At 41.9% G+C, this 13,986-nt stretch overlaps 1 protein-coding gene across 1 annotated transcript in view; it reads right to left on the bottom strand.

Annotated features, from left to right (window-relative positions):
• LOC144013234 (XK-related protein 7-like) overlaps positions 1-10,808 on the bottom strand; it is a 39,817-nt gene extending 29,009 nt beyond the window's left edge. The window contains exon 1 of the mRNA XM_077511826.1: positions 10,014-10,808. Coding sequence (XP_077367952.1) covers positions 10,014-10,645 — 632 coding nt within the window. The 5' untranslated portion in view covers positions 10,646-10,808. The remainder of the gene's footprint in view (positions 1-10,013) is intronic.
• Positions 10,809-13,986: the final 3,178 nt, after the last annotated feature.

Here is a 13,986-nt window from a genome sequence, read left to right as displayed (position 1 = left end):
AGTCCGGGTTGCGAACGCGCAACCCAGGGGCGCAAAGTCGGAAGCGCAAGTATTTTTGACGCAGCCCACACGTCGCAAACCGAACCGGAAACAAACTGTTGTGCAAAAAACAGTCCCGCCTCTTCTGTGGCATATACCCCATAGCCCCGCCCCCCAAAAACAATTTAAAAAAAGGAAGTCCACTAAGGTTGAACCTGAGTTGAATTTCGTAGATATGAATATTAATTGTTCCTTATCTTCTGCACACATGCACATATTACACAAAACGGCAACAAAATAATCCTATGCTAAACAATTAACAATGAATAAACTCAAATCACTTAGTGTACTTTTCCTAAAAATCACTTCATAGTCCAACATAATGAAAAATCCAATTTGATCACAATATTATTGCACTTAAATAGCGCTTCATCTTCATCATGTTTACTAAGCCTAATGTATTCGCTCGTCTCGTTCAAACATATTGAGTTGTCGAAGTCTACAATGGCATTGATGCAGCATACTAACGGTACCGCACACGCACAGAATGAATAAATGAATGAATAAATTCATTCAAGCTCTTATTTATTTAGTGATTTTGACACGGATTGCTTTGTTCCAAACATAAGACGTATAGCGATGTTAAGTTTCTCCCTTTTCAGCCTAAAGAGACCACAAACAAACCCAAAGAAGCATCTTAGCTAGCAGTGGTGAATCAGAGTCCGTCAGCAATAAGTGTCCGTGCAGAACCAATTAACCAATTAATTACCATACGCTTGTTCCAAACCCCCCAAGTCATTGCCAGATCAACACTCTTGAACTATAGTTTGTGCTTTCAGCCATTTTTTTGAGCCTGATCAAGTATTCCCATATTTTTGTCCCAGCCTCACATCTCGTAATCTCAGATGACCTTCCTGCCACTAGCGAGACTTGGACTCGCTTCTGCAAACCAGAACTGGACAATCCACCCCTGTCCAACTCAATATCCAACACCTTGACTCAAAATATTGTATTGTTCACCTGTCTTCAGCCTGTGCACTCGGGTCCTCCATACGTCCAGAATCCTGACACTTCTAGGAAATTCTCATTTTAAAAAATGGCACAATAATTATTTGCGAGTATGGATTACAAAAGTAAAGAACATGATGACAGCTCTGTCTTGAAAGTAAAGTCACGTAAACGTAATATTTCTTTACTCTCAATGAAACAAGTGATCGTTAAGTAGAGGGCGGACACACTGGAAGTCCAAATCTCACATGTAAGAGACAATCTCTCACTAACTTCAAACTTGTGTACTTTTGGAGCTTTGGGAGAAAATGAGCCTCGACGTCAAATTTAAAAGGCACTTGTTGCAGGCTGCTGCTTGCTTTTGTCACGATGTTGTTGTGTGATTGAAAGCCGCTTCCGCACATACACTGCGGATCACCTTCAAAGCGAACCTCACTGGCCATCAGGGAAACCGATTCAGAGGAAGTTGCTGAATCAATATTAAATTGCCAGGAAAGTATGACAATGTCCGGATGAATCTATATTTTACTAATACCCCTAACGATTTAAAGGAGATGAAAGGAGCCAATTTGATTGGCCGTGATTGCAGATCCGTCAGCCTGCGCTTGTCTGCATAATCACCAAGATTGGGTCAGATTTGCACGCTTTATTGGGTAACTTTTAACATACGCCAGACCTGTTTTCATCATTACGGAAATGTTCTTTGATTGAACTGCACTTCACCTTGGTCAGCTTGTCAACAAATTGCTGCTGTAGCTTTTATTAACGGCAGAGAACTGTGTAAACCGTCGGCACCCTGGAGCAAAATTTGAATTTGACCAGAAGTCGGATTATTTGTTAGTGCTCCAGGAGGTGGTCCGCCTGCAGGCTTTCACACTGTGCAGCATCTCAACTTGAAGAGAAACTAGAGACACGATGTACAAGACAGGCTTAGTAGTAGAGGACCACCGTCCCACTACACGCATCCTGGTGTGACACAATCGCTACGACTGAAATGCAATATTTGATTCACTGAAGACAAAATGAGGTGTGACAGCTTCATATGCAAGGATGTTATTGCCGTAATGAAGCACCATCAAGCGGTGAGACCAAAGTTAAGCAGACGTGTAACCCCTGTTAGGAGTAACATGTGAAAGACTAATAAATAAATATATAAATAAGATAATTAAATAGTTGAATAAAATGTGAAACAATATTGAGAAATATATCGTGATAAATACGTGAATATGTAATACTACTTCAAAAGATAAACAATTTTGTTTAGATGCATAATTGTACTTTTTGTGAACAATAAAGTTTTCAATGCACCGCCCCTCCCCCCACCACACAGTCTACCGGAGCAGACTGGATTGAGAGGTTCGCATTGAACACAGATTGCCGTTGGTGCAACATCGTTGAACTAAAGAACTTTTTCTACTTAAAGCCTTCATTTTTTATCCCTACCTGAGGAAGGGTGTGATTATTGAAGGACTAAAACCTTTAACTAGACGAGTTTTGGTAAGTCGATTTTCTTAATTCATTACATGTAGTTGTAAAATGTTTGCTATGACGCAGCAAGCCTCATTTCGGCATTTATGTCGTTCGCGAAGCGCAGAGAATGATAACTGGAAGTAATTCGAGTTTTCTTGTCAATATAAAGTGCCCCCTGTGTATTGTATTTTTGTTACATTGGTTTATTTTTTGTGTAAATTTGCCTGTTGGTGGTGAATACGAGTGGCTTAGTGCTAAGAGCAGGCACCATGTTATGTTCTCCTTCGACACGCAGCCGTGTGAATAGCTGTATGTTATTTAGTAGTTATGTTGTATTTTAGTAAATAGACTAATTGTATTCTCCCTGGTGGCCTAACCTACAGGCCAGGTTTTTTTTCCCGGATGGAAAAAACCTGCTTTGGACTCGAACACAAATCTCGGAGCTACCCAACGAACTACGATTCCGACAACCATCACAGGACAACACGTGATTTCATCTTCACTGTAACCGTGTTGCTACCAAGGTCGCGGTAGGAATTGGAATTTTCCTTTGCTTCCTTTGGATATACAGAACTTTGAGAGCACAGCGTGTGCAATCAACACATTGCGAATGGACACATGGGATGTTGCTAAGCTAAAGGACATTTGAAATTTGTTCTTTTGTTGTTTTGCATTTTCCTATTGTTGAATTGAATTGTGATATTGTGAATGAGCACTCAGGTGAATTTTGAAGTGTTATTGCACATTTTGGAAATTTATTTGGGTTAATACTGTGAACCTATTGGTGTGCTTAAACCTAAAATTAAGTGACTAATAATAGGCTTATTACCCAAAACTAAACTAATTGACCGGTCAATAAAATAAAATAGAAATAAAACAGGATCAGAAAATAGATTGAACTTAAAACTTTTTGTATAACTCCTTACATCAACATAAGGTGTTCCATAACAGAAAGTGGAATTTGAGTCTGTAAATTGATGTGCCAATTTTTGTATATATTTTCCTACTGTCTTCTTGTCTGTCTTGTTCATTGTTCACAGTAAATTGCCGGCTTACGTTCAAGTTACTGCCTCTGGTATTTTCTCCACTCATCGAATCTAGAACTAGTCCAGTAGCTTATCTCCCTTTGCCTGATAGCATAGGTGCTACAGACGACTGCAAGCTCCGCCGCTTGTTTGCTACGCTAACAAAACAACGAAAAACAAACATCACCAGCAGCTAAGCCATTGTAATGTCTGAGTAAAGGACAACTCAACAATTCAACGTCAGCTGACAAATTTTGTTGACGAGGCAAAAAACGCAATATACGCCAACGGATGGTTCTCATGTATTCCAATACATAAATGGAGGAAAAACACAGACGACATTTTGCCTCAGGTAGGAAGTTGTCAACTTTTGACAAAATTCATCAAAACACTTCAGTTAAGGACCTGTTAGCTTTGTTATTCATTTAATAGTGTCACATTCGCGTTGCCCACAGCAAACACTTTTAACAGCGTCCACTTGACAGGCTGCTGAAATTCAAATGAAATGTGAGGGCAATAATTCGCGCACACACACACGCACATGCTGGCAGTGCTCCACTTGAAGCGATCGGTCCACTTGGAACCGCTCCAGCCAGTTCAACTCCCTGGGATCGATTGATCTGGTTTGGAGCAAATTGTCTTAAAATTGACATCCTGAACAATTACAAATGCCTCATTTTCATCCTTATCATGATCGTCTCTTTGCATCTTCTGTGTGATTTGTGATGACCACAATGCATCCCCTCAGGGATCGTCTGCGTTCTCTTATGTAATCCAATGTGCAGTGGAGGAGTACAAACGCAAAAGTAGAGATTTCCTTTTTTTTTTTGTTGATAGGCACGGCTCTATTTTGGTTTCAATGGCGCGTTTGCGCCGAAACTGGTCAGCATCAAGTATACAATTACAGTCTATGAGTTGAATTAAGGAAGACGGATTGTAGTACAATAGGAAATAATCTTTGATATTTGAATGAGCCATAATAATAATAAAAGTCTAATAATGTGTAGTTTTGATTGACACCGTCAGAGAGAAATTAATTTAACCCTCCTGTTCTGATTACTTGAGACGGACCGCAATGTCACTTTGACCCGGGGCATTTTTAGTCAGCCATAAATGTTTGTAGTCCAAATCCAATACTTCCATTTTGACAAGTTTGTCATGTTCATTTCTCAGGTAATTATGTCTTTGAGTCAAAATGACCCCAGAGGCATGCTATACAAAAATGTCAGAAATGATTTTTTGTGTGGAAACACGCTCACTAGTAACAAAGGCAATACTTCATTTCAACATGTGTGTTATGTTTGTTTCTCCGGAATAATAATCCTGGATCACTTTGACCTGGGGCGTGTTTAGTCATCCAAATGTGTCAGAAATGTGTATGATCCAAATTCAATACTTGTTTGTTATATTAATTTTTCCCCCTCTGGTTCTGTCATGTGTCATTTTAATCTTGTGAATGTGTTTTGTTCTCAGGAAAAGCAATAATATTCCGAGGTCATTTTAACCCAGGTTTTGCCCAAGTTTATTTATTTTTTTTTTTTTTGGGGGGGGGGGGGGGGGGGGTTAATCAAGAAACATTGTTTTTAATCTCACATTTACTCATTCACTATCAATTTCAATTAATATTTCCTCTCATAGATCACACTCCAGTTTTTTGGGGGGGATTTTAATTACACAACAAAAATGCAATAACAAATGGGTACAAATCGTGTTTTGTTTTTTATTTTATGTTGATTGTACATAATACGCCAAGCAGAAGTTTTATAATGAAAACTACTTCCAACAATGACTTCAAATGGGTCGATTTGACCCGTAACATAAGAGAAGCCTTCAATGTCTACTTTTTTGCTTGTAGTTTGCAGAAACAAAACACAACACAACTGCACCACACAAGAGCCCTGTCATGTTTTGGTTTTGTGGGGGTGGGATTTTGTTTTCTTTTGGTGTTTTTGGTTGTCATGTATTCCTTGTCTCTTCCCTTGTCCCGTCATGTGTAATCACGTCCACCTGAGTGTGTCTTCCCTTCCCACTGTGTTGACCAATCAGCTCCCTTGCCACTTGTGTCTTTCCCAGCTGTGTCTAGTCATTGTCAATTAGTCTGTGTGTATTTAGTCCCCTGTTTTCCGTTCAGTTCTTGTTGAGTCATTGTGCCTGTCATTGTTTCTGTTCCTGTCATTGTTACTGTTCCTGTGATCCATGCCATGCCTCGTTGCCCTCGTGTTTTCGTCATTAGTTTGTTTTTGACCTTGTTCATTTGTATTTTTTCCATAGTCCCTGCTTTACATTTTTTGTTAATTAAACCCATTTTTACTTGCATCCCTGCCTTGCCCTGTTTTTGTTGCCCCCTGCATTTGGGTCCTGCCTCCAACACCCCCCCAACGTGACAAGCCCCTGCTCATATTCTGATGAACATCGCGTGTCGTTTAAGCACACGATTCTCATCAGCCAGTTTGTTGTTAATGTGCATCTCTCAGCATGTTATTGTCGATTATTAATGCACTTTATTACCGTCTCTGCATGTAATTATATGAACTCCCACATGCTCTTTCAAATTTAGCTGGCGTAAAGTGAATCACAATCTTTAATACTGCGGTGTGGCCACTCATCTCTCACATGGTAACTCATTTTTGCAGCACACACAAAGTATGTTATTGAAAATAATTATTTGGCCCAATATAAAAGAGTTGAATGGATTTATTTGTGCTTATTAATTTATTGATGTCAGTAATTTTTTATATAAAGAGTCCACATACATTTCCAAGGGATGAATTTGTGGGGAGTCCTTGGCAGTGGGACAGCGTCCAATAAAACATTTTACGACAGCACAATTGGGATATTTTTTTTCTTTCAAATTCTTTCTTTCTCTTTCTACCGCCCCAAGACGACAATATCTGCTAAGCCCCGCCCCTCCCAGTCCGACTGAGCACATTTTCAACTGCTTTGTCCTACTTACAATTTTCAAGGATTATTTCTTAAGAATCCTTTTGATTATGAATATCAGCCACTAAATGTCAAGGTCAATCACTTTTTTGTTTTTTGTTTTTTTTTGTTTTTGCCTGTTAAAAACAATCAGCAATGATCCAAAAACAAAAATAATTTAACACTACTCCCCTATCTGCCAAAATACCAAAAAGTATGAATCTCCTCTCTGGTCCTCCTGTGCGGAGTTTGCAAGTTCATGCATGTTTACGTCATATATATGGCTTTTTTTTTTTTTTTCAATTATTCAGTGTTTTATACAGACATTTCTCTCAAGAAAGGATCCAGAAGAACTTGGCCTGCCAACAAGAAATCTCGAAAGCTCAGAAAATGAACCGTTAAACTTAAAACGAACATTGTGGTAGGAATTACAACGTTTTTTTTCTGTTTTTTAAGGACAAACACACTGAAAATGAGACGTGCACGTTTGAAAAGGAAGATGCTTGTATTCAGCCTTGGTTGAGGTCTCCTTTCGCCAACGTGAATGACCGTATTTTGCTTTTTTGTACTACTACCACTTTGATGCCCCTGAGCTACTTTGCATGAAACTGCCGCAATTGTTCAGAAGCAAAAATCATCTTGTGGCGGTGCGTAGACACTCATTGATAATGTATATATTTATGCTCTTCTATCTGTGTGAGTGATACTACTACACGCTTGTAGCTGTAAAGTCATTTATTGGCGATAGTGTTTATGGAAGTCAGTCTGTGTTGTATTGCCAGCTTGGAAAATCAAGAGTGTGTTTACACGACAATAGCCTAGTAAAAAAATGGAAACATTTTTACAGACAATAATGTGGTTAAACAATAAACATTCTCACAGAGCTGCAAAACAGAAGAAAAACTGTAATGTGCCTGCTGGGCTAGTAGTTAGCAACGTCACCTTGTAAAGAAACGCACACTTACATACCAACTGTTTGTCATCTGGGATCGTACCTAAAACTGTCTTACAGGCACATACAAATTGTTGATTCTATGATGTTCAAAATGTTTGTGTACCCGCCTTTCGTGCTTTATCCTCCTGATGAGCAGCAATTCCAATTTGTCCTCTGGACCTTTTTAAAGCACAATATTTCCCACCCAGTGCATATGAACTCCTGTGGTGCTCTATAGAGGACATTCACAGCTTTCCAAATGTGTAGGGGTGGGACAAATGGAGGAAAACACCACTTTGGTTGTGTTCTGAGTGAGGAATTAGCATTTTAACATGGCTAAAAGCTCAAACAGCTGTTTTTTCATGTTACTCACCCTTTAAATATATCAGAATCCAAAAGAGGTTTATTTTCAAAACCCGGTCCAATTGCCTTTGTCTTTGTACATGTCAAAACTGCTTGTCTCGGCCATGTGAAATGGCTATGAAAAAGTCCACCCACAAGCTTGTAAACATCAGTACATAAAAAAAAAAAAAAAGAGGATGGCTTCCTCGGAATGGTGAAAAGGCCAAATGATGACACGGAAGAATAAGAATAAGAAGAAGAACATAAACTTTCAAGAAAAAAGACAGCTGCATTGAAAAGAGAATATCAGCAGTCCTATTTAAAATATGATTTTCAGGTGAATGTCACACAGCAAGCCTGTACCACATGCATACCGTATGTGTCGCGAAGACAATCGAGCCTTTGAAGAATTGCCTTGTTTTGATTTCCAACATATTTTTGTGAAGCAGGATTTTCAGCAATGGTGGCGACCAAAACAAAATGAGTCGACTCTATAAACCCCAAGAATGAGAAACAACGCTAATGATAAGAATTCAGTTGGATGCTTATTAATCATTTGTTACTGCTTTTGTTGTTGTTGTTTCTAAGTAGTCTGTCAAAATATCACTTCACGCCAAAGCAGTCTCTAGTAGGGCTGGGCCATATGGCCAAAAAATAAATTTGATTTTTTTCTGTCATTCTGGACGATTACGATTTTAATCAATTTTCCATATAATAGAGGTAGCGTTTGGCCGAAGGAGCAAACAGCCGCTGATGTGGGGCTCTGGTTGGAGGTGTGTAACTATCACTTGCCTTCGCTGGCAGTTGGCGTGGGTTCGCTTCCCCACCTGCGAGACCGCGTAAAGGCCTCAGTCAACTTCTGCGTCAGGCTCACGTGCAGACGTTATGGCGGAGATCCGCTCTTGCGTTTGCCTTCAAACTCGTGCGCAATACACATCGCATGAATTAATTAGTGTACGTGTTTGTGTGAGTGAAAAGAAAAGGAAAAAAAACCCGCGTGATGTGAACTTCCTGTACGGCTGTTGCGGGGTCCTGTGCGCCTTCCGATGATGTCACATACCGCAGCTTCGCTATAGTAGGGTGACGTCATCAGCAAGCGAGTCAGCCGCCAAACGAAGGACCCCAAAACAGCGAGCGTAAACAGACGCGAGCCGCTCAAGGGACAGGATGTGTATTTATTTAGAAGCACCTCGATTTCACAATTTAGCTCATTTTCACATTGTGGCACTTTAAATGGATGAATTAGACTTAGACTTAGACTTGACTTTATTGATCCCTCTGGGAAATTTACATGTCCAGCAGCAATAAGAACAGATAATAAAATAATTCAATCAATCAATAAATAAGGTTATTACACCAGAGATTGACTTAACAATAATAATAATAATAATAATAATAATAATAATAATCAAATTAATTCAATTTAACGCCCCGCCCTAGTCTCTAGTGCAAAAAAGGTTGGAGTGTCGAATGTAGTGTCAGTAGGCAGCAGCTTTCCCCCAAGGACCACATGAGTAGCCCACTCATTCTACAAATAGCTCACCACAGACGGGACATTGTGATTTTCTAGGAATGTTGCAGAAGTCATCATTTGAAATGTAAAAAATGGCAGACATTTATAAGTATATTGATATTTATGTTTCCAAAATATTGCAAGAAATCAACATGATCCGTGTCTTCAGATAAATGAATTATTGAAGATCAATTGAGCACATATATTATTTGAAAAGTGTGTATCGAACTGGTAGCCCTTCACATAATCATTTGCACCCAAAATAGCTCTCAGTTTCAGGCAGGTTGGTGACCCCTGGCCTAAACTAGCAGCTCAAGAAAACAAACCAGCCATGTTCCTCATGTCACCTACTAGGCCACTCCCCTTAAAGGCACAAATGCAACATTACTACTGCTATTGTTGTGACTCGGCTTGTCCATACTGTATTTACAGAGCTTAGCTTACACCTTATGACACCAGTTTACTTCATTGCATTTTTTTTTTTAATACAATGCTGTAGGATCTTTTTATTTGTTAAAAGAAAATATATAGAAAAATTGTTGTGATTTTTGGGTAGCTATAATGGATTGTGGGCATTATTATTCGTCTCATTAGGGAATATTGATGAGAAATATACTGACTTATGAGCTTGGTCACGAAACGAATTAAACTCGCAAGTCAAGGTACCACTGTGCATGCATATGACACGACACACACGAACGCATCACAGCAGGTGTGTGCGCAGGCAGACTGCAGACACGTGTGTGTGCATTGAACAAAAATCAGCATAGTGCGCGCACACGCACGCACACACGCACACACAAAGCATGCACGCATGTCCTACCTCCACACTTGTCCCAGCTGTAAGGCGTGCAGCACCGTTTGAAAGAGCCACATGCACACGGTGCAGCATCTCCGAGGTCGCCCGCCCCTCTCGGTCGCTGCAGACTGGCACGAGGAGGCGGGGACGGCGGTCGCGTTGGCCGCCACCGCCACCGCCGCGCCCGCGCCCGCGCCTCGCTGGTCGCTGTCCTTGGTTCCTGACGCGGCGTCACTGGTCGCTTCGCCCGCCGCTCCCGCCGCCCCGTCCGCGCCGCTCAGCTCCGAGTAGTCGTAAACGAACCACCTGAAACTGAGAACCTGCACGACGGCGGACGGCACCACGACGAAAACGAGCGTCAGGCCGAACCACCAGTAGTCGTCTCGCAGGTAGTAGTCGGCGGCCAGCCACAGGTCGGTGGCGCCGTCGGAGAAGAAGACGAGAAGGGCGCACAGTACCCAGCAGCAGTCCAGCAGCGTGTACGCCTGCCCGCCCGGGGGGCCACGCCGGGGCCGGCCTGCAGCGGCGGCGGCGGCTGCGTTGGAGGTGGCGTAAGCGGCGGCGGCGGCGGCGGCGGCTTGGCCTGGCTCCGAGAGGCTCCTGGGCGGGTTGTCATCTTCCACAGCCACCGCTGCTCCATCAGACTTAGCGGCCATGTTGGTTGGGGTAGGAGAGAAAGACGGAGGAGGTGATGGAGGTGGGGAGGAGGAGGGAGGGGAGGGATGACGTCATAAAGAGCCTCATCAGCAGCCAATTAAGCGCCAAGGAGCGTTTGGAGCGCTCGCAGAAGCCCGCTGCGACGCTTCTCTAGCCTATATTTGCCGAGAAAAATCAACTCAAAGCACATGCATGTGGCAGGCTGACAGCATATTCATCCTCGGCGTCATAAGGAATATTGGAGGGAATAGGAATGTCACGGGTCCTTCATCGACATCAAAAGGAAACCACAAAATCATTTCTTACGTCAAGAAATAATTACATATTGCAACATGGGTTTAACGCCACCTGCTGGACAAAATCATGTAAGGACAGTGTTTTATGGAGAGAAATTGGTTTCTTTATTTTCAATCAAACAAAAAAAGGAATTTGCAATCAAAAAAAATTAAATCAAACAAAAAAGGGATTTCAAATTAAACAAAAAAAATTGCAAACAAAAAAAAACATTTCAAACAAAATTTGCAAGCAATTTTTTTGTTTGTTTTGTTTGCAATGCCTGACTTTTGGTTGCAAATCTGTTTTTTGATTGCGAATCTTTTTCTGCTGGCAACCAGTCCAGGGTGTCCCCCGCCTACTGCCCAAAACCAGCTGAGATAGGCTCCAGCACCCCCCGCGACCCTTGTGAGGAAGAAGCGGTCAAGAAAATGGATGGATGGATGGATCTTTTTCTGCGTTGTGTGGGCGGGGTCCTCCGCTCAACCGATGATAGAAGCCTTTTCATTGGTCAGCTTGGAAGCCGCTGCGACAACGTTCATTGGTCAGCTAGGAGTGGACAACGTCCGTCTGACTGGCTCATTCTGTACAGTCGCCGCCGGCATATGCTCATTCAGTATTATTTTATGACATTACATTGTTATCATATTAATACATAACTATTAATCACTTATGGTCATTGAAATAAGTAACCTCTGCTACATTTATCATGTCTTGGGTGTTAGAAATATAGATGAAATGACTGAGATTACGTAATATAAATAAATTTAGTTCTGTCACGCCGCCACCGGCGTGACGGCCCATGCTTTTATTTTTGTGTTCATGTTTCCTGTTTTGTTGTGAAATTCTGATTCCCCTCTCACCCCAGGTCACTTGCCCTTCCTGCCGCTCCCTAATTACGGGTCCCCGCCCATGATTATCACCACCTGCCACCAATCAAGCCAGACAATAAAAGCCACCTGCATTCTCCCCTCCGTTGCCGAAGTGTCACACATCTCAGTGCATGGAGGCGTCCCACAGTCCTCGAGTCCTCGAGTCCTCGTTCCCGTTGCCTTGCCTTGTTTTTGTGCCTTTTCCTTCCCAGCGGAGCGCCCTTGAACCTTGAACCTTTTTTCCTCCCTAGCGGAGCGCTTTTTGTTGTCCCCTGTACCTTTTGCCTGTTTTTTCCTCCCCAGTGGAGCGTTTTTAGTTCTCCACTTTTTGATTCCCCTTTCTCCTCTCAGGTTGAGAGGAGACAGCTGTTGGCCGGAAATAAACCTGTTGCCTTTGTGGCCTACCTTTATCCTGCGTCTGAGTCCTACCTTACCTCGTCGTGTCAAGTTCCTGTGATTGTTTCATTGTAGTTTTCCTTTTTGAATAATGTTCAAAACGTGTCAAACATAGCTTTGTCTGATAACTAAATATAATTAATAATAATGATCATGATCCTCACCTGTGTTGGATGAGGGAGACATGGAAACAGGCTGGGTCGGGTTCTGCAGGGACCAGGGTTGAGAACCACTGCTCTACATGACATCATGACCTTTGGATAGATCCAAAGCTATTAAAATGCTGTCAAATGGGTGATTTGAGAAAAGTATAGTTTTTACATTTGAAATAATTTATTTATAGATAAAATAAAATAAAATAAAAAACATGCAAGATTAGACTCAAATTTGAGTGTTAAAATAAGCATATTTTTCACCCACAAATGTTTTAAGAATTGTTTAATGGAGAGGAGGCACGACTGTGGCACAATGACTGTTGCCCCTATTTTTCTGGAAAAGGAAAAAATGTTGGAGCGTTCGGGCCGGAAACTTTCGCTTTAGCAACCAAACAACACATCAATTACACCTTGGCAAAACTGGCAAGTTGGAAGAAGGGGCTGGGGAGAGCCATTATTAAGCAAAGAATTGAGTATAAAAGATCTAAGACAGGTTAGTTTTGATACAAACGGTCACGATGATTCTTTCACTTCAAACCCTGATGTCGCCGAGTAATTTATCCAATTTTTCTACAGACAAACTGGTGAAGTCAAAACATATGCTGGTGTTTATGAAAAAGGCACCCAGCGAGGCAAAGGCGGCAGTGGAGGAGCTGGCAAAAGACCCCAATGACACTGGTACCCTAAATTACCTAATAGGGCTGCTGGTCGGCGTGATGGCGGTCATGTGAGGGCACCGCAAGTGTGTTTTTATGGCCATCACACCAGAAAACATCTTGGACGCGGCCCTATTCAAGGGCACGTTCATAATTAGGGTAAGTGTTAACAATGGAGGGTTTTGTTTTTTGTTTTTTTTTGGATCTGCTACAGGCAACTGCTACTTACACCGTTTTCGAGTTGTCATAAAAAAAACTATGGCACTGCATCAAATTTTCTTCTACTTTGGACTTTCCCATGCAGGTACCAGATCACAAAAGCGTCCAAACATTCGGACCAGCAATGGTTACCGTGAACCAGATCACGATGCATTCCCTACTAAAGTACCTGGAGTTGAGGCCTCAACTCAACGGTTTCAGCAAAAAAAAACAAACGGCCTTTTTTAACACACAAGGGGCAGAGTGTGTAAAAATGGGCGAACACTTTACAAAGGCATGGAAACAACTGGGCTGCCTGGAGGGCCCAGCATCCAAGACATAAGGACGGCTGTTGCCACATGGGTGTGTTACTTTGATTCATCTTGCTACTGCCATACTAAGAACATGATTTTGGCATTGTTAAATATTTTCACTCTGAGCGTGACGTCATGCGCGTGCACGCTATTGTCCCTGTTACATCTCTCGATTGTTCACGCAACTTCACGGACTGGATTTAAAGAGACCTGCACCCGATACGTCTCAATCCCTTGTGGAGACTCCACGGAAGACAAAGAGAAGTCAAAAACTTTCTGACCAGCGTCAGGGGAGGACGCGGATAAATATAGGAGCAGCGTTTGTCAGGTGGAGATAGCTAAGAGCTATTCTGGGGATGAAACGGGACCCACAGCTTGCTGACTTTGTGCTAAAAATGTAAGACTTGGTAACGAAAATGCGATAGGGTCCATTTATGATTAGCAGTGCAGAATAAGACTACCACACGGTCGCTTAC

Source organism: Festucalex cinctus, chromosome 2 (assembly GCF_051991245.1).
Source record: "Festucalex cinctus isolate MCC-2025b chromosome 2, RoL_Fcin_1.0, whole genome shotgun sequence".
Lineage (NCBI taxonomy): Eukaryota > Metazoa > Chordata > Actinopteri > Syngnathiformes > Syngnathidae > Festucalex > Festucalex cinctus.
Note: the sequence above shows the minus strand (reverse complement) of the source record. Positions and strands in the feature narration are given on the sequence as shown.